Here is a 25752-nt window from a genome sequence, read left to right as displayed (position 1 = left end):
TGTTTTGTCATTGGTTTTTTGGATACTCATGAATCAAACCTTTTGGTTTGAAAGTTTTTGCATAGTTTTGTCCATAAAGGTTACCAGTAGTTGGGTTACTGCTCTTTGTCCACTGACCAGGTGTTTAAATGGTGCATCATGGAGACATCTCTAAATGTGTTTGCCTGTGATTGAACAGTGTTATCAGACAAGACCCAGAAACTGGATTCCAAAAAGAGGTACTGTGAGGAGAACTGTTAGTTAATGGTCAGAAAAGAGGTTTTGGCAACTTCCTTATAAGAAAAGATTTGTGTGTCAAAGCAAAACAAAGTAGGCAATGGCAGTGAATCCTGTTGTATTAAAACTTAAAACTTACCTACATAAGCGCACATATTAAGTTAAACAAACATGATATTCTCAGAACTGCTTGGAACCCACCCCAGACAAGGCATGAGTCCACAACAAGGTATGCACCCATTCACATTTAGACCAGTTTGGAATGACTAACTCAACCAGCATGTCTTTTGGGATGTGGCAGATAAACCTACAAAGACATATAAAGAGAATGTGCAAAGAGACAGAGTGTGATTTGAACCCAGGACACTGGATTTGTGAGGTACCAGTGTTAACTTCTGGGTCATGAAACACACAGTAAAATACAATTCAAATGAACACAAGAAAGCAGATGAATACTCCACCCAAAATGATACCTTTATACTTTACTTACCCCATGTAGTTTGTAGTGATGGCTGAGAAAAAAATTGAATGTTCAAGTTTTTTGGACTGCGGTGGGTTGGCACCCTGCCTGGGATTGGTTCCTGCCTTGTGCCCTGTGTTGGCTGGGATTGGCTCCAGCAGACCCCCGTGACCCTGTGTTCGGATACAGCGGGTTGGAAAATGGATGGATGGATGGAAGTTTTTTGGAGAACATTTAAAAGCATGACCCCAAGTGAAGAGGCTTCCTGTTTCTGGACTATATTCATTTTCTGAAGTTATTTATTTAACAGTATTTTATCAAAAAGTGCATGTATTTTACACGTTGTGAGCATTTGACTAGATGACTTGATGTGTGGATTATACAACATGAGTGACATGAGATTTTTTTCCATGGATGCTTTTGATATGGCTTGTTGTTATCCAGCGTTGGACACTATTGGGTCTTGTTCTAGCAGAAACTTTATTAACTCCATTCTCCATATAAACATGAGATTAATTTTTTTTTTCTTGGCCATGACTACAAACTACATGGGGTAAGTAACATAAAAAAAAAAGATAATTTTGGGTGGAGTATTTCTTAATAACGTTCTTTTAACATAATATTTGAGTTAGAGCCAGTTGACAGCTGAGAATTTTACAGCATTCTAGTTTTTGCCGTAGGTCCATCCAGTTTTGAAATCATGGTATCACTGGGCCTAAGGCATAAAATGAGGATCCATACCGACACACAAATACTCCTACTGACTAAATTTAGAGTTAAATAAACCTCAAGTATTGTTGGCAGAGAAAGCTAATATGTACACTGGGCAAGCTCCATAGTGCCAGGTCTAGTAACAGACCTGAATCCCCAAGGATTGTGAGATGTGAGCCAACAACTGTGCCAATGCACTACCACCACAAAGAATTAATTTTCTGAGTATGGTAGAGTATCATGAACAACATCCACAATTACAGAGCACATGTGATTGCAGTATGGTATCAGATGAACAGAATACAAGTCAACATTTTAAATGAATGAAGTGGTTTCAGGTGATGGGTATATAACAGAGTAAAATTACTGTAGTTAGTGCAAAGAAAACCATATTGACCAACACAAGGAGGAGGTTGGAAAGGCCCAATATGAAGGAGAGCGCAGTTGGGTTTAACCAGGACTTTATGTAACTAGTGACAGCACAGTATTACGTGGTAGTTTCAGTTTCAGAGAATTAATAAAAGGTCAACTGTAAAACTGCAGTTAGAAACAAAAAGACCTGGAGAAAGAAGAACAAATCTTTACCTCAGTCTTAAGTGGCAACGTCTGCCTTTAAACTTTTCCTTTCCAGTTACTGTACATACATAAAACTAAATCCTTCATTTTCACAACTGCTGTATTCACACTCTCCAGTTGCTACTTGATATTTACAACCTCTTTAAGGCACCATCACACCCCCCCCCCCCCCCCCAACTTAATCCCACCATCTTGAAGAATGATCTTGTGTTGTGCTCTATTATGGTATTGCTTTGATTTGTAGTTTTCAATAATTTTTAATACAACATATTGATTCATTGACCAAGCACTGACCTTGGAGAAATTCTCCTTTTAGATTTTACAATTTCCCAGAAACGTATTTGTGCCCCAAAGAAAAAAAAAATCTTCCCATAAGTAGTACTTTTCAAGCATGCACTTACACAATAAGAGTGTTGTTCATGGTCTGTACATGACAAGCCTTTGTGCAGAACAGAAACGAGCAGAGTGTGTGAAAGCCAAAAGTTTGGAAAATAGAAAACAAATGTGAGAGCCTGAAGCATCCAATTACACATTGTGCCTTAGTGGCTTTGTTAATTGAGGGGGAAAAAAAAGTGTTGAAGAATTTATGCATCAGTCACGGATCTGTTACAAGGAGATGCCAACGAGAAGGAGCCATACTGAATTTTATAGTGACCAGATGACCCTAAGCAGTTGCCTTTTGTTTCTCTTTACAGGCTGCAGTGTATTTCTGTCTCTTCCCCAGACTCTGTACAATATTTACCAGTGAGTAACTTTTTAAGACAGAGCAAATGTTTTCAATTGAAAGGCATAAAGATGTAGTACAGATTGTCAGCACTCTTTATAAATTATACCCACAATGGCACCCATTTTGGCGATTTTTAAACCTTTTATTGATTTTTTTTGTTTACCTACCCTATGTGTATACAATATTTTAGATATAGTTCACTGCAGACTGTAACTGGACAACTAGAGATATACTTTTACAATATCTAAGAAGAAGAAAACACAGCATTCATTCATAATATCTATGCTGCTTTTCTGCTTCATTACCGTTTATAGATTCTGTGAGATTACATGTCTTGATGTTTTTGACAGTCAGCTAGTTGTATTACTATCTTTCTATTCCTTGATGAAATGATTAGAATTTAAATCAAATCAAATATTGTCACACACAGCTATACACACAATACAATATGTAGTGAAATGCTTAACTGCTACACTCTGAAACTGTTACATTAAGTAGAATGTAACTGTTAGCCTAGTTTTACACAGGCATGTACAATAATTTAAGTCAGGACTGAGTTTAGTAATGTCACCAAAGACTTTTGTGTTTCATGTCCATTTTTCTATTTATTTCACTGCCTTTCCAGAGCAAAGAAACTTGGAACCCTCCAAAGAAATTCAATTTCCGAAGGCCTCCTTCCTCTTTTATCACCCACATTGTTGTTCCTATTATTAACAACATGGGCAAAAATATCACCAGAGGATATCCTTACTAAAAACCCCAGGATTTTCTTGTGGATGGTGGGGGTTACCTTCTCAAACGTTACAGTAAGTGCCCTGACAATCATATGCAGTACTGCCAGCTTTAGAAGTGTGCTGCTGTATAGTTTTTCCCTAAACAAAGGGAGTTGTGCTTTGTTCTGTATAACGTACAGTTAACATTGTTTCAGTACAGTTGCAGTCTTCACTGTTTATATTTACTGAAAGCACATGAAAGCTTAGACAAGTGCAGGCCGTTACTGCTTGGTAAACTTACTCTGCTTATCTGTTTTTCTTTGAAGAAATACTGTCTAACATTAGTCTGAAATTTAACTTTAATCAACTTTTCCATCTGTGCCCCAGTTTTGTTGCAGAAGAATACCCCTCCCAAAAATTATATTATAGTTTTTTTATCTGTTACAAGGCTGGTGTTGTTTTTAGGAATGGCTGAGGAAGAAATGTTTTTATGGAGAATGGAGATAAAATTCCTGACACAGTAGGCTTCTGTGGGGACCAGCACTGAACAAACTATATAAGCATATCCATAAAGACTCTTTATGTATGTCATATACAGTAATCCATGTCAGACATCCAGTTGTATACTCACAGCATCTCAAACACACACAGTTTTAAAATAGTTAATTCACTGGGCATTAAGCCATAATGCCATGTTTCTGGGTTTTTAGCGGCACATTTTGAAACTAGTCTGTTGCATTGACCTTCTCCTTGTTGAAGTACTTCAAATATGACATTTTCTACCTGATAATACTTACACTTTCTTGTTTTCCTAATTGTTCCCCAATTGTTAGGTTGCACTGTGAGTTGTTTATATGGTGTGAGGTGTTGTGGTAGCCAGTGAATGAGCAGGACCCTGAACAATGAATGAGGGGGTAGGCAGGTCTTCCATTCAAGAGTTTTCTTCTTTTAAAATGCTCCCCAGCCGTTTGCGAAAGGTTTTTCTGGAAGTGGTTAATTTAGCGTTTAGTGTTTGGGATGTTGTAAGCATATGACTGGTTATCTGACAGTTGGGTTATATGACATAAGTGAAGTACGATTATCTTTTTTAATGGATGTTTTAGTAATCTGTGTTGTTTGTTCAGTGTTAGGCCCCATAGAAGTGTCTTATGACAGGACATTTGTTGATTAAAAAAATAAACAAAAGGAAAAAAAAAAGACAACACACAAATGAGCGATATCAACAAAAAATAAAAAGGGAATGCTGCTACAGAATGTTGTCACGGGCATTTGGAAATTGCTTCCGACAACAAAACCCTTTGCTTTAATTTTTAAGTCAATTTTTCACCCTTTTACATGCTGAACAATAATTTCCACATCTTTGTTAGTTTACCCCACTATGATTTTCTTAAATACCTTTTTGAAAATTAGGTTACATAAAATTGTGTGAACCACTCTGATTGATCTTTTTGCTGCTTCTTCACTATTACATTAACAAAACGCCATGCCCCCCATGTAAACCCAAGTTGACTGTTGCACCCATACTTGATATTTGTTGCTCAGTCTTGTCTTTAATATTTGCTATTTTTAATTGTCCTGCAATACAATTTAGGCAAGCTTCTTGATTTTCCAAGAACTGTCCCAGTCCCCAGTTTTGCGTGATGGGATGACACATGCAAGTTTCCAGTGTTTTGCTGGTTCTTTAGTAACAATAACATTGATTTCCGTTAAATACGGTACTTGTTAAGTGTTTTTATATACATATACACATATAACTAGTAGCACTCATGAGTAAGCATTATCTGGCCTGGCAATGTATTTAATTTCAGTTTTTTTTTATTTTATTATTGCTGCTTTCCCAAAATCTCCAAATCAACTCATTTGAATACTATTTGATATAACTAGCTGGAGGTATCTAAGTTTTCATCAGTGAAGACTTTAGAAAAATATGAATTGAAAGTCTCATATAATCGGAGATAAATAAGACAAGAAGTCCATTTCTGTTAGTCTAACAAAGTGGATGGAAGCTGTAGCCTAACCTGGCAGCAACAGGATCAAGACAGCTGTTAGCCCTGAGAACAGCAGTCTGTTACAAAGCATATGCCCACATTCACTCTCATCAGGAATGTTAAACATCAACAATAAACTCGCACTGTGTCTATGGACTACAGTAGGTAAACAGGAGGCCCTACTGTAAGCTCACAAGAACATCTGAAAAGTTCACTTTTTGTCTGTTCAGCCATTATTCCTCCATTCCAAGTAATCCATTCTTCCAACTGTTTTCTTTCATTTGCATTAGAAGGTCCAGTGCATCATAGGGTTCAGTCACCCACACATCCCCCTCACCCGGTACCTGGCCAGCCAGGAAATCAAACGTGTTTATCTTTTGGGTGTATTAAGAAAATGAGGTACTTGGAGAAACTCTGCACAGAGAAGAGACTGAGATAAGAACTGAACTTGGCACCCTGGAGCCACACTAACCATCTTTCAAAAACAGTTGAACACATTGAATATCCAAAAAGAGCCGAGTTTTTCACCTTACCTTAAATTTTTTGATGCATATTCTGTAATCTGTTTTGAGTAATTACTGCCGATTTTGGTCAATTAAAAACAGGAGGTGGTCTCTTTGCATTTCAAGTCCAGAATTCAGAGCAGGATTGAAGGTTTGAAAATGACTAGAGGCTACACAAGGGTGTGTGTAAGGTGTACAGCACAGTAAATTGACACACTGTGCCCCACAAATGGCCCAGTCGCTTGTCATATTATGGCTGTGGATTTACTCCTGGAACTCTGGTTTTGTCCCACTTACTAAACACATGTTCGGTTCAATGGTGACTACAAGTTTGCCTGCTGTGGATGACTGTGCTCCAGAATGTACTGATGCCTGAAGCCAAGTGGTGCTTACCCTGCTTTCTGCCTTGCAACTTTTCCTCTGGAGAAAAAGTGGGTTAAAAAAAATGAATGAACTGGTACATTAGTAATTCAATCAGTGGTCAAAAAGACAAAAAAAGCCCAAGCATGTTAAAATCTGTTGTGTAGTTCAGTGGTTTCTACCAGTGCAAAGAGAATAGTATTGATGTAATATGAGCTCATTTTAAAAATTTAACAAGGCTCCAAATGCAGGCTTCTGTACCTTCTGCAGTAAACATTTCACAGTTTTATTTGGTATTGATTTACAGTGATCCAGCAGACATGTAATAAATGTTTGCATAGGCATTTTTGCATTATTTGCAGTCAGAAACTGCAATCCCCTGGTGAAAGTTCTTGAAATAAAAATGGCATGACCTCCAGCAAAAAACAAAACCTGCAGGGGCTAAAGAAACTATCAATGCCGTCAAGTGGCTGTGCTGATTTCAGTGCTCATTCCACAATGCTGTCTGCTTACATTTGCCTGTCCTAATTAATATTCTGCTTGTATGGCTTTGCCTATAAAGTTCATTTTTCTGTTTAGGTTTTTTTTTTCCCATCATCTTAGTCATTAGAAAAAAAGCAAATAAAGGGTATGCTAAGCATGTTTATGTACGATTAAGACTGGAGATGAAATGAAGACTGCTAAACAGAAGGCTACGCTAGGACCAGTTAAACATTCTACTGATTCCTGTACTGAAGGAACGGTAAAGAAGTAAACTTCTTGGTTACAGCATAAATGTAATTTTTGTTGTTTTGTTTTACATGTCGTTTGCTCCAGTGCAGGCTGATTGTTTGCCAAATGACCAAAACAAGGTCAGAAGTCATTCACTGGCTGCTCATTCCATTAGCTGGGACTGTTGGTGCCGTTTACATGGGGCTTGAGGTGCACTCTGAGTTTGCCTTATTAACTGGGTTCACACTTCTGGTGACAGTAGCCCATGTCCATTACGGAATCTGTGTGGTAAGTAGCCAAATCTGTCTAATGTTGTAACAGCACAGGCATACCTGTAAAGAGTCCACTCTATGTTGTCCATCTTTACACCACATACTCAATCGATTTCATTCTTATATTTAAACCTACATATTCCAATTAAGGTTTTCAGAAAGTTGGGGCATACAGCCAGGAACCATCAATAGATGGGGCGCCAGTCCACCATTGGGCACAACACTCATTCCTTTCAACCAAAACAAGATATTAGGATACAGTAGAAAAATAAACTATCCAGTGAAACCTCTGTGAAAACTACAGGAACATACAAACTACATGCAGGCAGTGGCTGTACTAGTATTACAACCCTTGACTCTGGAACTGTTAAGAAGCAGCGTTAATCACTGTGCTGACCTCCAAAACACAACAGCTCCATTTATAAGCTAATTGTCTTGTACTCAATGTATGCATTAATAAAATGCAACACAGCATAAATAGCAGGCAAAACTTAATGATGATGCTACAAATTTTATATATAAATGTCTATGTGTGTGTGGAAGTGTGTGTGTGTGTGTGTGTGTCTGGCCCGGAAGTGAGAGGTGGGGACGGAATAAGGGCTCCAAGGAAACAGAAAACTTGCTTAGCCGCTAATAACACAAGCAAGGCCAGCATGTCAGCAAAACGAAACCTCACAAGATAAGACAGTCGCTGAGCCACCAACATCAGCAAAATGGTATCCCTTTTCCTCCCGCCGCTAATGCACAAGCGAGACGAGCAGGTCGGCAAAACGAATCCTCCTAGGAGAGAGATGCCCAGAGTACAGTACTTCCTTTCAATTACCTGACATGTCTGTATTTTAATTTTTTTCTGACGATTACAATAGTTTCTAGGACCCCAGGCTTTTTACAGCACGGGCTTACACAGCTAGTCTATATCTATCTATATATCTATATACTGTATATACAAGTATATCTATATCTTATATATATATATATATATATATATATATATATATATATATATATATATGCACACTGTACATGCTGTATCTATGTTATAGGTGAAATAAAACTCGCCTTATCTCCTTTGTTGTTTACTCTTTTGTTTTGCAATGAGCCAGGATAACTGGTAAGAAAAGTAATATTTTTAAAATAGCCGGGCAATTCTGATGCATTGTAATGAGTCCATCTAACTAGCCTCTGTGATTTTTTTATTAATTGCATTCTTAGAGCTGTTAAAATAGTCTGTGGCACAACAAATACTGTATATTGAATCCTACCTGCTAAACTCGGTCCATATATGACTGCATTGCAATCCAGTTTTAATGAAAGGCTTGTTTGTGTGTCTTACTGAATTCATTTCTTAATTGGATTTCTTGTTTTTCTAATGTCTAAATTATCACTGAGGACTCTGAATGAGCTCACATTCTAACTCTGAGGTAGCTCAATTTGGTAAAAGGTTCAATCAGAAACAATTTAAGTCACTGACTGACGTATTTGCCTCTTTGATGTACTCCTTCTAGTCTCTCACTAGTTTTAAAGCAAGTTAAGCCAACATGGCAACATGTAAAAGCCCTTCAAAACAAACCCATCTTCACCTGAGCCCGTTTAGTGCAAACTGTCTGCTGTTTACAGAAGAGAACAATAGCATAATACTAACGAAGCCAGCAGAGACCACAAGCAGCTGTGTGGATTTGCTTTTTACAACACAGCTTTGTCAAGTTTGGTGTGCAGAAACTGGAAAATGAAGTGCAAGAAGGAATTTGTGTCTGATTAAGAGAGTTTTTACAATGAAACTCTGCAGCCGCTTCTGCTAACATAACATATAACATTTTCAGACACGCTTAATCCAATTCAGGGGCACAAGGGGCAGGAGCCCCGGCCTGTTACAGCAGAGCTGAGCAGGTGTACAATGCATAAAATAGCAGATTAAAGGTCAGACACTTTAGGGCTTTTGCAGATTTATGTATCTTGTAGTGTCTGTCTTCTCTACTCCATGTTAAGTGCAGGTTAACTTCACACAGCGAAGAATTCATCCATATCCCATCCATCTGAAAATTGCAACACCACAAAATTTACTTAAAAATTTTATATGCAAACTGGGCTGAAGAAAACCATTTTAGAATGTGCTGAACTAAAAATTATCTATGTTGTGCAATAGAAGAGGCAAGCAAAGGGCGCCTACCCTGTGGTCTGTGTGTGGGCCCCAATGTCCCAGTGCTATGATGTAGACATTGTGCTGAAAAATGGTGCAAAGGGATGTAAAAGTGAGGTCCGGACTCTCTGTAGTAATAAAGGGCCTCTTTCAAAGAGAGTAGGGCATTTCCTGATGTTGTTGCTACATCGTCTACCATGGACTGGTTATTCTGACCCCCTAATCACTCCTTGTGCTCTATTAATAGAATATCTGTATCTCAACCCTTCACCACCTAAAAGCTAACGTGTGACGAGCGTACTGGCATAGTAATGGCTTCACAACATCATCCAGGTCGATGCTACATACAACCACCACTCTGTGTAAAGCACTTTGAGTAGGTTATTAAATGCTATATAAATGTAATACATTTTTATTATAACCCTTTAACATTTAACAAAGCAGTAGTGTTTCTATTGGGGTAGCACGGTGGTGCAGTGTGTAGCGCAGCTCCAGCATTCTGGGTTTGACCCATGTGGAGTTTTCACATTCTGTCTCCATATGAGATGAGTTTTCCTTCCACACCCTTATTGCAATCCGTCGTGTTAGCTACATTGAAATGTAATACATATGCAAATGGCCTATTTCATTTTGGCATGGTTTTATCTTGTCAATAGTTAAAAAGATCAACCAAATGATCGATTGTTTTTCACTACTGCATGCAATTTTTATGTCCGTTTAAAGTGCAATACAAAAAGCACATTGCATTTTAATTCATGTCCATAGACCGCATGTCGTAACTAAAGGCAAAATAAACTTCATGCTGTAGTGAAAAGCAATTGTTTAGTTGATATGTTTGTAATTAACACATGGAAAAATGTGCCAAAATTAAATAGCTCACTTGCATATGTATTGCATCTCAATGTAGTTAATACATTAGAGTACATTTAATTTTGGTACAAATAAACTTCCATATTAAAGATATGCAGGTTAAGTTGACTGGCAGATCTAAATTGGTCCCGCAAAGGCCTTGCACCCTGTGCCACCAGGATACATTTCCAGCCCCCTCAACTGGATTAAGCTGTATGACAATGTTATGTTAAATTTATTTTTTGGTAAGAGAATATCTAAAGCTGCTTAGAAAGTAGAAGCATTTGACATTAATTTTCTAGCCAAGAGCTCAATTTAAAGAGAGTTGTGCAAAAGCTCTCCTGTCGACAATGGCTTCTGGCAGAATAACACTCAGTCATTGTCTTAATTGAAAATCTAATAAGTAAGGCAATAAATTTTAGTGGCATACTCTGCAAGGGGCCATTTTGTAGTAGGCCTGCGGATGGCTTTTTGAGCTCGGATTGTTAAACATCAGTGTTGGATACTCTCTTAAAAAAGTACATGCTGCTGAAGAACAGCAACTTTTCAAATAAAAGAAAAAACCCACCGTAGACGGATTGGATTGCTGCTTTTGGCTAGCCTGGAATTGCCCAGAAGTAGCTGGAAATTGTTGCTGAAGGAAAGGAAGTCTGATGTTCTGTAGGCAGCCTCTTACCACCATCCGGGAGATTCATCAGGACAAAGTGATGGTGGGGAAAACAAGTCAGTTAATTGTTTGAGCTTTGAAACTTGTCCACATAATTCAGGAAACGACACATCTGTCTCTCTTCTGAAAAGCGGAGCGACTTTAACTATGTACAGTATAACTGTGAGATAAGCTTTGCATTATTTAAAAATGGAATATTAGCATATCTATCCATCTCCCAAACTTTTCTTTCCCATTATAGGATTATGAAATGCCAGAGCCTGACTTGGCAGCCATCAAGCACAAGGCAGGAAACAACCCTGGATGGGATGCCAGTTCATCACAAGGCATATATACAGAAAACACACACACACACACACACATGTCCACCATATGCATATCTTTGGGGTCAGCAGATGGAGTAGCTTCTGATGAGTTCAGTTAATGTCACATTATATGCCATCTAGCTGTGGGGTATGTTAGACTTATTGACTGGTTTAAATGACTGAAAAGTCACTAGGCATGTCACATTTAGCGGCTTAACAGGTACAATGAGTTCAGCTGCAATCTTTTTTCATTCCACTAAAAGTTTAATTTGTGAAACACAACTTATCACACAGGGAAGCTTATTTTCTGTCTGCAAAGTCAAAAACAGCTACATGTCTTATTTCTCATCACTACATTAAATGTATTCTACTTCCGGATGAGCATTCATCATTTGTCAGCTGTCATGCGCACAGAGCCATCTTTAACATTCAAGACAAAAGTCAAACCCAAGTCACTGGACATGTCACATTATGTAACTGGATTAAAAGGAGAGCACCGCCAACTGCCGCTGACTCACTAAGATTACGTAAATGAAGGCTACGACTGAAAATCACTAGAAAAGTCATCTAAAGTAACATGGCCTTTAATGGACATCATCAGTGCATGTCTAGAACCCTCCATCTACACATATACACATTTAAAACACAATAAAAACAATCGATACATCAAAAGATATTCAAGAACAAGGAATTGCTTTAGAGAAGTGCAATGGCGTTGGGGTCCTTTGCAGGTGTGGCACTGGTCAACATCCTCTTAGACAACAGGCCGAGCAGCCCAGAGCATTTACAGTGGTCCTCAGATCACTCTCGGGGGCTTTAATCCTTTTACAGCTACCCTGGAAAAAGGAAAATCTACTGGGGAACGGAGTAGTAGTGGCAATGATATTGTCACATGCGCAGAGTTCAGTGAAATTCTTATATGCATGTCTGACTAACATGCTACATGGAGGCTGCTGGCTTGACACACAATTCCTCAAACAAAGGAGTTACAAAAAAATTGATGTTTAAAATAATGTAATATTTGTGCGGCAGCTGTAAAGGGTACGAGAATCTCGTTTGGTTGAATCCTTATGTCATTCTTTAACCACCAGGGCTTTACAAATTTGTCAAATTGGGCTTCTCTGCATACTTCATCCACCTTCCACAAGCCTTGTTTTTTAAAAAACCTATAACCTCGGCTTCTTGTGGTTTCATTTAAAATTTTTATTTGAATTATTTTTTTTTTTTTTTACTTAGTAGCCGACTTTTCAAATTACTGTTTGCCACATAAAAAAGTGAGGAGGAAATACAATATGTACCTAAAGAGCATTACAGTTCAACATCTAGTCCATTCAGTAATTTTAATTGTGAAATACGAATAGGCTCACCAGGTCTCAACTCATATAAACGCTCTCATGGGCAAAAACGGTACACTTAGATGTGAATGTGACATTGTGCATGGAGTGGTTGTTGCATTCTCTGAATACGTTAGCATTGACACTGAAAACATGAATCATGGGTTAATGTTTAAAGATGATTATTTTGATTGCATTCAAATGTTTCATTATATTGGGTTAGCCAGTTTATTAAAGAAACTTCATCAAAGTTTAAAGTTTATAGGGTAAATTGACCCAGTGCCCCCTCCCATAAACAACCTGTGCCACTCTCATATTGGTAGTTATAAATGGAGTCAAGCAGCGGCACTTTGGCCAATGTAGCCAGATTTCTGAGCAGCATATCTCAGTACTTAGCAGAGGTCTTGTTTTCAGTACAAGTTATCCAGACAATCGTCCTCTGGCCAGTGAAACTGAGGATGATCAGATTGCAGGGTGAGTACTGGGATTTCCTCTTTGGCTGTTCATCCCTTCTGCATATCAGGAGTCAGATGATATGTGAAGATAATTAATGCTGGTCGTATTTATTTGATTGTGATAGCCCGATCCAGTTAATCCCGGGTAGACACCTTCAGCTGCTTCAGTGTGTTCAGTCAGTGAAGACATTTTTCTAGTAAGCAAACATCCCACAAAGCCTGCTTAGTGTTTCTCTTTGTCTTTTATTGAGGTACAGATTAACAAAAAAGAGAAAACAAATAATGAGGCAACAGTGTAAATATATTTAATGACCTGAATAAACACATAAATCATAAAAAATCCATAGCACAGAGTTGAATTCAATGAAATCCAGGATTAATTTAGTTGGACTTTTCGTGGATGAAATATCAGGGATTCAGTGTTTTTCAGGACCAAATTGTCTTGCTTGTCTAAAAACATGAAATACGTTTATTAGAATAAAGGCTCTAAAGTTTTTTTTTGGCAATAAAACTCCTGGTCTGATGGACGTTCCATCCTCATCAAAGGAACCAAGTAAACCTGAAACCCACCACACGTGTAATGGTGTGCGACAGTAACAGCGCAGTGCTGGAGTCCAGCTGATGACCGAGAGTTAGAAGTGACCTTCTGCTCGTAGTGCCTGGACGCAGCACTCATGTGGAATGCAGCAGTTGACCCGCCACTTGTAGGGTGAACGATTGGGCAGGTTCTTTGTTTTCATGCCATCCCACATTAAAACGGTAGCTGCATTCTTTATATCAAAAAAACCCAATAAATACAGTAAATCAATTGTTTGACTGTGATGTTGCTGTTCATCTGTTTCACATCCCCCTGCAGATGTTAAGAAATGTAACTATACTGTGAAATGCTAAAATCTACCTAATGTAGTGCTGTGCTGCACACGCCACATAAACCAGTGAGGGCCGAGGGCTCTGCTTCTGTCACTTTCTTTGTTCTCTTAAATTCAACACATACGTGCTGGCTAGTGTTAGATCAGTGCTACAGTTCGGACTTTGGTGTATATATACCTAAATGATACTAAAGCAGATAGCAGATAGATTCACAAAGTAAAAAGCAACATTTTTTTTTTTTTCAACAAAAAAGAATCAGCAGAAGTGAACACCAACTGCAGTAACAGACGAGTGATGCACATCCAGACAGAGAACACCCAAACCCCTTGAATAGATTCATCTTAACTTTCCTTGTTTTTACTGTAAACACCATTTCACACCAGTCATTCTGAGCGCCTAGATGACATTGGCATGAATGACAGGTAAATGTTTGGAAAGACTCGATGTGTTGCCTCCTGGCAGGCTAAGCCTTGTGACACTGCTAGCCAACAGGCGCTGTAATACCGTCAGGGTCACCTTCTTCAGTTGCCATATCGCTCTTTGACTGCACTGTTCATCAGTAAGCTGAAGATGACTAGCGTTCAACCAGTTCTATCTCAGTTTTTGTGCCTGAATTGATGACTACCGTAACAAAGTTCGGCTAGCGTCAGTTGGATTTCTGCGAGTCACACAGATGTGGCACCGCTTGTACAGAATCGGCGCACCAACTTCATGATCACTGTGACTTTTTTTAAAGACAGTCCTCCTTTTTAGTAAAGGCAGATTAAAGCAATTTAAGTCACATTCTCATATAGTAACATTACTGAAAACGGTTTCATGCACGTCTTCCACGACTAAGTGACAATAGTATGGTAACCAACAAAACGCATTGAATAGAAAAACACACATGAGGTCCATTCACGTAGCTTTCATGGTGTGTGGCTGCCATGTTGCACTATGCATACCCTGCTGATTAAATTGGACCCAGAATCTGCTGCTGTAAGATCTGGTTTCCCTGTACCTTTTAACAGAACAAATGGTTTGCCTTTTTAAGAAGTTGTACCAGATGGTGCGTGCAAAAGAAGTCCTCAGGTCATGGAGTACACCATGGGGTACATGAGGATTCAGGACACTCCTGTCCCGTCCCAGCGTATTTCTTTTTATATGATCCTCAGTATCACCAACAACCGCCAGTGTAAGGACTGAACGGTTTCTTGGTTTCTGGGCATTGCTTACACCATTTTTATTTTTTTAACCAATTGCTGAATTGTGCATTTCACAAGAGGACTCATGACAGATTAATGTGTCACAAATCCTTCATGTGTCCGCTTGAAGGAGTCCATACAGCTCCACAATCAATATATGCTCTTCCAAAAAATACAGCATGTCAGTCTTTCCAGCAAACACACAGATAACAAAGAAAACAAGTCACAGAGACACAGAGACTTGCTGCTCTTACATCCAGGGCAGGACGCAGTTTACTCAGCACTCCTCTCATTTTCTGAAACCGCCTTTCCTGATGAGGGCCGCAGTGGCAGCAGGCCAAGCAGGTCAGCCCAGACTTCCCTGTCCCCAGCTTCATGTTCCAGCTCTTCCTGGGGAATTCCCAGGCGCTCCCAATTCAGCCGTTAGCTGTAATCCTTCCACCGTGTCCTTATTTCTACATTCTGCATATGTTGGGAACAAAAGGCAGTTGTGTGGCAGTAGAATTCTGTGCCACCTTAAAGTACGATGTTGAGCCACTTTAATGTTGTACCAGGATGGAGGGCAGCCAGCAAGGTGTTCTTCAATCCACCTACGGGGAAGCTCTGTTGTAAATATTGAATTCCTTCTACAGACCTGTAGTACTGGTGCTAGGGTGTTGTATTGTGTTGGCCATTATGGATGTCGTGAGAAGTCAAGCAAAATGACACCTTTTACTGGCCAACTAGAAAGATTACAATATGCAAGCTTTTGAGGAAACTCGGGCCCCTTCTTCAGTTGCCTTGAAAGCTTGCATATTCTAATCTTTCTAGTTGGCCAGTAAAAGGTGATATGTTGCTTGACTTCTACACACCTATATTTATATTTACAAGTTAGGAATTTGCCAAACTGAACTAATCCTCTTAAAAAAAACATTAGCATTATTTTCAGTCTTTTTGTTGCTCACCGCTAGACTATTTTCAGCAATGCTGGGAATAAAATTTTACTAAGAAGATTTCAAGCAAACAGTGGATCATTCAGAATATTTTTTCTTCACCGATTTGTGCAAAAATCAATGAAATTCAGCTGAAAAATCATGTCCAAATTGGGATTATATCCAAAATATTGCAGGGAATGGACCCTAATTGTGAACGCCCGGCCTTAAAACCCTTTTTGTTATCTTGTAGAGAGTGTAGGACCCCCAATCACTGCAGCTTCGCTTACAGCTTACAGTGTTCAGTCAAGTCAGACGAGTTTAGACTCTCTGGTGATGAGCTGTCATTTCCTACCCGAAGCGTGTCAGTTAATTCTGCTCAGGTAAAGGATCCTACTTTAGATTCTCTGAAGCAAAAATAAATCTTTGTGTAGAACTGAGCTGAGCTTCTTTAGTATTTGACCAAAATAAATGAATATTATTCTAAAATAAGTCTGCTGGACTCCTGCCACCATCACTGCTGATGTTTGAATTTCTACAAGGCCCCTAATTGACTCTCGGGTCTGGGTCAGGGTGGGTTTAGGGTTTAGTGAGGTTTACAATTCTTAATTTTTTCTGGGATATAGCAAATTGAGTGTATTTATTATTTCTAAAATGATTGTTGTATATTTATATAAATGTTTCAAAAGAAGTGTTACAAGTAAATATAAACAAAGAAGCTTACGGTAGGAGGAGACGTACATTGCAAATAATGGCACTGGTGAGGCATCACTATGACAGCCAAGATGAGTTGTGCCCACTTTAGACCATCCATGACGGTGACTCCGAGTAGTTTAAAGCTGCTTACCCTCCCTAAGGCTGCACCAGTTTCCTAATTTTGCTGAATTTGGTGTCAAAAGCAAATGTCTTTGTTAAATGGCCGTGCTATTAGAAAATGTCATGATGGGGTTGGAGCCGTGTCTGGACACACAGTCACAGGTGAACTATGAATACAGAGGGGAGCTCAGTGCACTTTTCTGTAGGGTGACATTGTTAAAGATCCGGTTAACAAATCCAAAATGCAGTTATATTGGGCAGCAAGTCAAGGAGTGAACTGATCAGCTTTGCGGCGCTGCAGTCAGTAAATACTTGTATTGCACAACAGATTTTTCCACGTACAAGGTGCAACTTCGGACATTTTTAAAATGTCAAAACCCACAGTCCATGTTGGCACAGTATGTGCAAGTTTCATGAAGCTCAGTGGCACCCGCTGCCACTACCACACACTAGTACCTGATGTGTCCTCCTCCTGGCCAGTCTGTCAGCACAACTGGCGGCTAACAAAGCCACAATAGGCGCCGACTGCCCTCCAGTCTAACATGGACTGGAGAGCTGCAGATGGTCTGCCAGCACACTGCTGGTGCTTATTCTGCACAGGAAACATCTGTGCGTGGAGATTATCAGTTTGCTCCTTGGTGCCAACCTTGACTTGTCCTTAGGGTTGGTATTAAAAAAGAAAAAAAAACCCACAAGTTTGACAATTTATGGATCCTGAGTGTGAAATGATCTTTCAGTGCAGACTGTTCCGTGTGTCCCTGTGGAATAAAACAAACTGCATGGCACGTACCTCGACGTAACAAATGATAAAAATGCCATAAATAGAAGTGCGTCCCAATGGCTGTAAGCCACGAGGCTGCTGGTGTACTGAGGGGCCGCGGTGCCACCACACAAAGGAAAAGCCTTGGTGAAGGCCACACTCCCACAATTGTCTTATTGGTGAACTGTGACTGCTCTTTAGCTTTTATTTCTTTTTAATTTTCTTTCTTAAATTATAATGCATTTCATTATACATGTCTGTGCTACTTTTGTTCTCTTCCAGGGAAAGCAGCTGAGCGAATATTTCAACATTTTCATATTTTCTTTGGAGAAACGACGTTTGGACTGAGCACAGTTGAATGTCTGGGACAGTATTTACAAATTAAATTGTGTCTAATGGTGAAACCCCTGAATGTCCAAAAGAGGATAAAAAATATTCAAGATGTGTTTTAATTGTTTTAATCCTGGACAGCTTATTATTTCTCAGGTAAGCAATGACAGTTTATTATTATGAACAGTAATCAGGTAAAGACGTGACAACAAAAGAAACATTTCAAAGCAGAGGGTCGCCTGTCCGCCTGCCTGCTCACCCCCGCCCTGAAGAGCGGCCCCCTGCCAGGAATGCTGTGCTCTAAACTGACTGGGACACAAACTACAGGGCTGCTCTTTACTGTGGGCTCAGGATTGTTGGATCACCACGGTTCCCATGGCTTTGCCTTAGTAATTGTCGGTCGCAGTCGTGGTCTTTGTTTCCAGAGGTTTTTTTTTTTTTTTTAAAGGATTCCCTTAGGGATTCTTTTTTTTTTTTCCCCTCGCCACTGTGGGATAGACGCATGGAAAAAGAAAATGGATACTTGGGAACAAATTAGGCATAAGCTCAGCAACAGGTCATTTAGTTGGAATTTTGATGGCCCCCTCCTAACCCATTTCAGCTGAACTTTTCCTCAGGGTATCTACTGGCATCTTCTGATGAAACTGGAGGTTCAGAAATGCCAAATTAAAATGGATTTGCATCTGGCATGAAGGGTAGTGCCCGCAGTGGTTTGGTATCCCGTCTACAGCCGCTTCCATTCTTCCACAATAGTTTCAGTGCTGCAACCCTAAACCAGAAAAAATGGGCTTGAGGATGTCATGTTATGAAGACCCTCAGTGTTGTGGACACATGAGACGAGCTTGTGGCATTTGGCTCACTGGATGGCTACAGTCTACAGCAATTCATTGTTCCTTTTAAATAATTTGTGGACTTTAGTGTTTTAGCCACAAACCCAAAATGTTGTAAAAGACTGAGCACTGCTGCTGCCCCAGCTTACTATTAGCACACTTGAAAGTCCGCCTATGGCCCCAACGTTTCACCACATTTTAGTTAAGTTGGACCAAAGCAAGGAATTGGTTTAAAAAAATAAAAAAAGGATGACCACATAAAAGCTGAACCTAAGTCAGCAATACCCAGGGGCCTCATGTATAAACAGTGCACACGCACGGAAATGTTGCACAAGAACATTTCCACGTTCAAATTGCGATGTATAAAACCTACACTTGGCATAAAGCCACACACTTTTCCACGGTACCTCATACCCTGTCGTACGCAAGTTCTCTGTTAGGTTTTGCAGACTGGCGGCACCCAGCGTCAAAGCAGTGCTCCTGTTCCTGTGTAGTTACCCTTTCTTAGATCCACATCCATTACGGCGGCTCAAGTGCTCCTTGTAGAACTGTTTGTACTTGCAAGTTACCGTGAGGTAATTGTACTTCTGATAGTTATAATATTGCACATCCCTTACTCAGAGTGCTGTAATATTATGAACATAATGGATTCTGTGTCCTGTCGGAGGAAAAGCACGTAGTGATTCAGGCACATAGAGCACATATAAGATCAAATACACAACAAAGCATTTAACGTGCTACTTTAGTTACGATGGGATTTGAGAAACTAGTAAACTAAACGATTTTAAGATAAAGTTTATGAAGTTCTACTTTAATGACAAAATAAACTACGTGATTAAAGTGGAAATTTTGAGATTAAAGTTGACATTTTGTGCTTTTTTCACACTGTGTGCCTTTTTTTTCACTGTACCCTAATAAGCTTTCATGTGACACTCAGACGGTGGGCTACGAGTCGCCTTTTCACGCCGACTTTGATATGAGACAACTTTTTTATTTCAGGCACTATGCGACTTTGTGAACTTGAGCTTTCGAGTTTCTCCGACACGCTATGTCACTCGATCAACTTCCTTTTGTTGCTTATATAGCTGTTTAAACCAACAAATAGCACGTTTTTCTTTGCCTCCATTTGGTATTCGCTGAAATTCTTCTATTTTTCCTCGTACTTTTGCCTTTGCCTTTTCACAGAACGCTGGGCTTAAGGGCTATTTATATTGATTTGCATATTCAAAGAGGTATAATTCTGGGAGCAGTTGGGGCGGGACAGCAGGCGCGTGCACGTGCGTGTATTTCCACGCTGAGCGGGATTTATGTAGCGGAAGAACGCGGAAGTTGGCAAACGCACAGATTCCTGCATCTGGATTTTTCTGTGCGTAAGCACATTTTGGCTTTTGTGCTTATGTCATGTTATAGTGCGAATTCTACGCACGGCGTTATGCATGAGGCCCCTGGTCTTTTGTTTTTATTAAGTTTGGACGGGATCTGTAAGTAACTGTCCATCATCTGAGCCTAGCAAGTCAAATTCAAGGCACAGGGCCAAAGCCTATCATGCCAGCACTGGAACCACAGCAGTCTATCTGAGGGCCCACTTGTGCCTACTCTATGACTCAAGTCACGTGTGGCCGGTTTATGGGCATGACAAGTCCACACTGACGGATGTGCGTCTTTTCCTAAAATGAAAATAAATGACAGACTGCACCTCATGATGGTTCGCTCTCCATTGCTGTAGACATTTTTCTAGTAATCTAATTACCCCCCCCCATCATCTGATAACTTCTAGATTGCACGACTAATACAGTAGTGAATGGCAAAGTTGTGTTCTTGTTCTGTCAAAACCCCTTTGATTGCCACACATGATTATCCTGCGTGGGGTCCAGTGGCTGGAAAGGGGTGTGTGGTGCTTGCGACATCTTTGTAAAAGGACGAAGTCGTTAAGACTCCAGCTGCTGTCTGTTTTGCTATATGGTTGCGGGACATGGATGCTATCCTGTGACCCGAGACGAAGACTTGACCCCTTTGGTACCGAGTCTCTTCGGAGAATTCTTTGGTACCGCTGGTTTGACTGTGTGTGCTCAGAGTCCCAAATGAGGCACATTACCTGCATTGTGAGAGAGCGTCAGTTATGACACTATGGCCATGTGGCGTGATTCCCCGAGGGTTATACGGCTCACAGGACACTCGTGGTTGAGAATCCGAGCTTTTGGACCAAGCCAAGGGGATGTCCATCTAACACCTGGCTGAGGCAGATGGATGGATGGTCATTTCCATACTGGACCACATGTCTGCCTGGGGGGTTGCCATCTAGGATCCCAAGATGTGTCATATAGTGGGTGCGGGAATGTCCTGTACCAGTGCACGGTTACTGACCTGACCTTCCATGTCCTGCGTTATGAATACGCAGACTGTGCTATAATGAGGAAGCTATGCCGAGAGTGGTCTACAATCAGGGGTCTCTGGAGTGCATGCCATACCTATCAGTTAACATATCGAGTAAAGGTGAGGCTGTCAGGTCAAGTAAAGTCTGGAAGTTCTGGATCAGTCCAGGAGACGAGGCTTCCCATTTAGTGACTTCCAAAGAAGATAGCCTGGAGTTTAACAGATAATCGAGTCATGCCGAGAGTGGTGTGTCAGTTGTGTGGTGTATTTATCTGTAGGGCCTTCGTTGTTGACCACTGAGGTAGTCCCTTGGCGGCAGTCCGTGACACCACCATATGCAATGAGACCTTCTTGTAGCCCTTCAGTTGTGGTGAGATGATGAGTTTCACTGAAGGACATGGACGAGCACCCTACTTTGACTTGTATGTTTTTTTGGTACAAATCTATCATCATTTAAATAGAATGGTTATTGAAGGAAATAAAAAGCATTTGACTTCTGTGATGTGTTTAGACATGGGACTTAATACGACATTTCACCTCCCTTTGGTTCAGCACGTAGCGGGTCTGCTGCCAAGAGCACCTCCAGGTCAGAAGGCAAAATGCCAGTCAGCCTGCTGCCTGTGACCCTCTGGGCCACTCAGCACTTGTGAGGGGAAGGACACAAACAGTCCAGTGTTCACTGGCACTATCAATATTTTATCCTTTTATATGTTAAAATATCTGCAGTGGGTTGGCACCCTGCCCAGGATTGGTTCCTGCCTTGTGCCCTGTGTTGGCTGGGATTGGCTCCAGCAGACCCCCGTGACCCTGTGTTCGGATTCAGCGGGTTGGATAATGGATGGAGGGATGTTAAAATATAAAATGCATAATTCTTTGTTAAATAAACTGCTACCATAAAGTCTCCACAAAAACAAGTTTGCTTTTAAATCTGCTAAAATGGCTGCACAACATTTCAAAGGCCAATTGTGACTGTGCCATTTTTAATGTTTTGCTAGTTTACTAAGTGCCTGAATTTGTTTTGAGGTAATCTATAAAGTCTACTATTGACATAAAGAATGCAACTCTCCCTAAACATCAATGTTCACTGCTGCCCGACGTTACAGAAATCCAATAACATCATGTCAGTTGGCTCAAGAGAGGCCCTCAAGTGGAACAATAGGTGACGCTTTTAAAGCTGAATATCAGGACGGCATAAACACGAGTCGGGTGCAAGTGACTGAAGTGTGTCAGAGAGGCCACAGAGGCATTTAGTGGACTTTTACTTACAAATCTCGAGTGCAGAGTCAAGTTTTTTTCATATCTGTACAGGTGGTACTTTAGTGGGTCATTCGTCACAGATACACCATGAATCAGCAACCAGTAAGTAGCACGTAATATTTCTGTAAAAATAGTAAAAACAAGCCCGCACATTGCACTGATATGCCGTATAGGCGGCTCCTTCTATAAACGGGCAGTCTTGGGCTGCAGGCCTGTACACCCATTCTTCATAGCAGATTTCTCTAGTTTAGAGCTGCATCGGCAGCAGCACTCCAGTAACCCGGGGGTAACGCTTGTGTACACATTGGCACGTCTGCCTGCACATCTTGAGGATGTGGTGGGGGGTCTGCTGCAGATCTAGAAGTGCTTACAGGAATTCAGTGTCACTCTTAAAAGTCTCACGCTCCGCTTTCCATAGCCACTACCACCAACAAGGGCTGATTAGCAACATGTTGGCAGTATAGACACTTGAATCTCCACCACGTGTTCCTATCACAGGTTGCCCTTTGCCTTGCAGGAAACGCTGCCGGAATACGCTTCAGAAAATGGATGGCTGGACATACAGCTGGCCAAAGAGCAGCCCATCATTCAAGAGTGCGTGCATCTGCTGACCTCTGGCCAGTATGGAGCTCACAAGTCTTTTGTTTCATACACTTTGTGCCACTGTATATATTGTAGAGGCCTCAGCATAATATATTCGTTTCATGAGTGACAGCCAGTAATGCCAAATTTAGGCTAACCGAGATGATAAATCAGTACCCACCATAATGAAAGCCATTCATTCAACTCAATACATTTTATTATAGCCAATCTCCAGAGAGTTGCATATATTAAAATCAGAACTACAACTTTTAGACATACAAAACTACACTGAAGAAATCACATACAGTGGAACCTCAGGTTTGCGAGCATAATTCGTTCCGGAAATGAGCTCACAGTCCAATGCACTCATATATCAAAGTGAATTTCCCCATAAGAAATAATGAAAACTCAGATGATTTGTTCCACAACCCAAAACTATTCGTATAAAAATACAAAATATAAAGTAAAAATACATAAAACAAATTAACCTGCACTTTACCTTTGAAAAGAATCATGGCTGGTGTGAGTGAGTTTCTAAACTCTTGTGGGATTGCACCCAACGGGATGACATGTGGAAGAGTGTCCCAAAGCAATCGCAGTCTCCCAGCGCTGTAGCAGTTCGCCGTAAAAGCGAATCCGAAAACATCGCGGACATGTTATAAGCGCCTGCCGTCGATGGGTGATACAAGGAACAAGGAACATTATAAATGCGCCGGGCACAGTACTACTTGGCCACGACCCTGCCTGACTGCTGTGTCTGTGTATAGGAGAGCGGCAGATCCCACCACAATAAATAACTGCACTGTTGCTGAATAAAGGTGGAGTTGCTAAAGTACTGAGACTCGGCTTCGTGTTTTGGGGTGCAAGACGGAGACTCGCACGTCACAGCACACACACACAGTCACAATGCTGTAGTAAACAGTATACGCTTGTACGGATGTTGACTATATGAGTGAGGCACACCGACTCAGACGGAGAATAGAAGACGATTACCCACAATCCCGCAGCGAGACAGAGAACCACCATCGGCTCAGCTGTGATCACATGATGCTCAGCAGACAAAGCGTAGACATGCTACTCGTACTGCAAGACCTCGCTCGTTTATCAAGTCAAAATTTATTAAAAATTTTAGCTCGTCTTGCAAAACACTTGTAAACCAAGTTACTCGCAAACCGAGGTTCCACTGTATAATAAAATGAAATTAAATGAGCAAAACGAAAGCAAATATAAGCACATAATGTGTACACAATGACGTCAGGCAAAAATGACACCTCATAACTGAGCAGATCACATATGTAAGCTTTCAGGGCAGCTTGGGCCCCTTCAACCTACAAAAGCTGCTCACTTCGGGGTCACCGCCACCCAAATTCAGACAAGCTGCACTCAGAAAAAAAAAGGTGAGTGCAGAATGAGCCTCTTGCTCAGGATTAGGAGTGCATGATTTGGGGCTCTACTGCTTACACACGACAAATAAAATAATTTAACTGTTTGCAGGTCATATGAACTGAGCTCTGTGTCAAGATACAGAAAGGTGAAATCAGTCCCTTATAGTAACCCGATTTTCAGAAACTGCAAACGACTCCACAAGCGAAATAAGTAAAACCAATGCAGCATTTTAGAAAGGCCTCCATTGGCTGTGGACATCGCAGTGTTACACTGTGAGTCCACAAACCATCTTAGTTGTCCAAACCTGATGGGGAAAGAAAAAAAAAAAAAGATGACCGAATGTTTAAGAAAAAGCAACCGAGACTCACCTGATGTACTGATGTAGGGGGCTTTTAGTCACGTGTGAAACTCTGACACAGCCAGTCCAGTTGATAAACTTCTGGGAATGTGCACACTGGAGGCTAATTCTTCATTAAACCAAACTGAATCCTGTTTAGAGGAGGCCTCCAGCCGGTCAGCCATGTCCCTGTGTTCCCAGAGTTCAATGCCGAACACCCTGGAAGGCCCTTTGTGTTCACAACTGCAGAGCACGAGTGAAAACCGAGAAACTCGAAACTGCAGATAAATATTAAAGTGCAATGGTATGGGTAAGGACAGACACCGGGGCCGCGTTTACTACGGTGACTTTACTATTCCTAAAGGTCCCGACATGCTGCTGCTCCACTACTACTCCTGCCCAGAGTCTCTTTTAGATTTTGGTTGAATTTGATTTGAGTGATAAGCTGCCCAAACTCCAAAAGCTGTATAAACCAGCAAATAAACATTCAGGCTTGTTGTCACATTGTCCTGAAAGGTTTTCTGACCAGATAATTCCAATAATGTGTCTTTTATTAACTCAATATGAAACTGTATGCCCAGTAGTGAGGCCTTCTAGCCACAAGCTGGATTCCAGCCTTCCGTGACAGTGCGACCCTGAGCCAGTTGCTTAAGCAGGTTGTTCTCCACTTGGACTGTATCACGCAATGGGCTTTTGGTTGGTGTTTGTTAATAGAAAGGTTCAATACTAAATACATTTATTTAAATGAATGTCTGGTTATGAATTTTTGCATTTTGTGCTGGTGTGTCTTGCGAACTCTTCCACATGAACCAGTTACTTTTTACAGACCACAACCTAATACACAGAAACGGACCAGAGCAATGAAATGTAAGAGCGAGGCAGAGCTCAGGTCATCCTCCACACCTCTCGATACCCCCGAAAATCGTTCAGAGAGAAAAACAGCCCGTCCGTGACAATCCATAAGGTCATTTTCTTTCTACCTTGGCGAGTTCGAATCAGGAAATTAGACTAACAGGGCGACATCAGATCACTGTCTACAAATGGGGTCTTGTAGCGTTAGTTAAATCTGTGAAGGGAAAACCACAGAGATTAAAAGAAATTCATTAAGAAGGCAAATGCAAAAGATTGTCAT

General features: G+C 40.6%; 1 protein-coding gene across 1 annotated transcript in view; it reads left to right on the top strand.

The window, feature by feature from the left end:
• The window catches only part of LOC114653273 (ethanolaminephosphotransferase 1-like), a 55231-nt gene extending 36563 nt beyond the window's left edge, over positions 1–18668 (top strand). The window contains exons 8-11 of the mRNA XM_028803488.2: positions 2659–2707; positions 3316–3496; positions 7071–7253; positions 17808–18668. Coding sequence (XP_028659321.2) covers positions 2659–2707; positions 3316–3496; positions 7071–7253; positions 17808–17873 — 479 coding nt within the window. The 3' untranslated portion in view covers positions 17874–18668. The remainder of the gene's footprint in view (positions 1–2658; positions 2708–3315; positions 3497–7070; positions 7254–17807) is intronic.
• Positions 18669–25752: the final 7084 nt, after the last annotated feature.

This window comes from Erpetoichthys calabaricus, chromosome 6 (genome assembly GCF_900747795.2).
Source record: "Erpetoichthys calabaricus chromosome 6, fErpCal1.3, whole genome shotgun sequence".
Classification (NCBI taxonomy): domain Eukaryota; kingdom Metazoa; phylum Chordata; class Cladistia; order Polypteriformes; family Polypteridae; genus Erpetoichthys; species Erpetoichthys calabaricus.
This window is presented reverse-complemented; position numbering and strand designations above follow the sequence as displayed.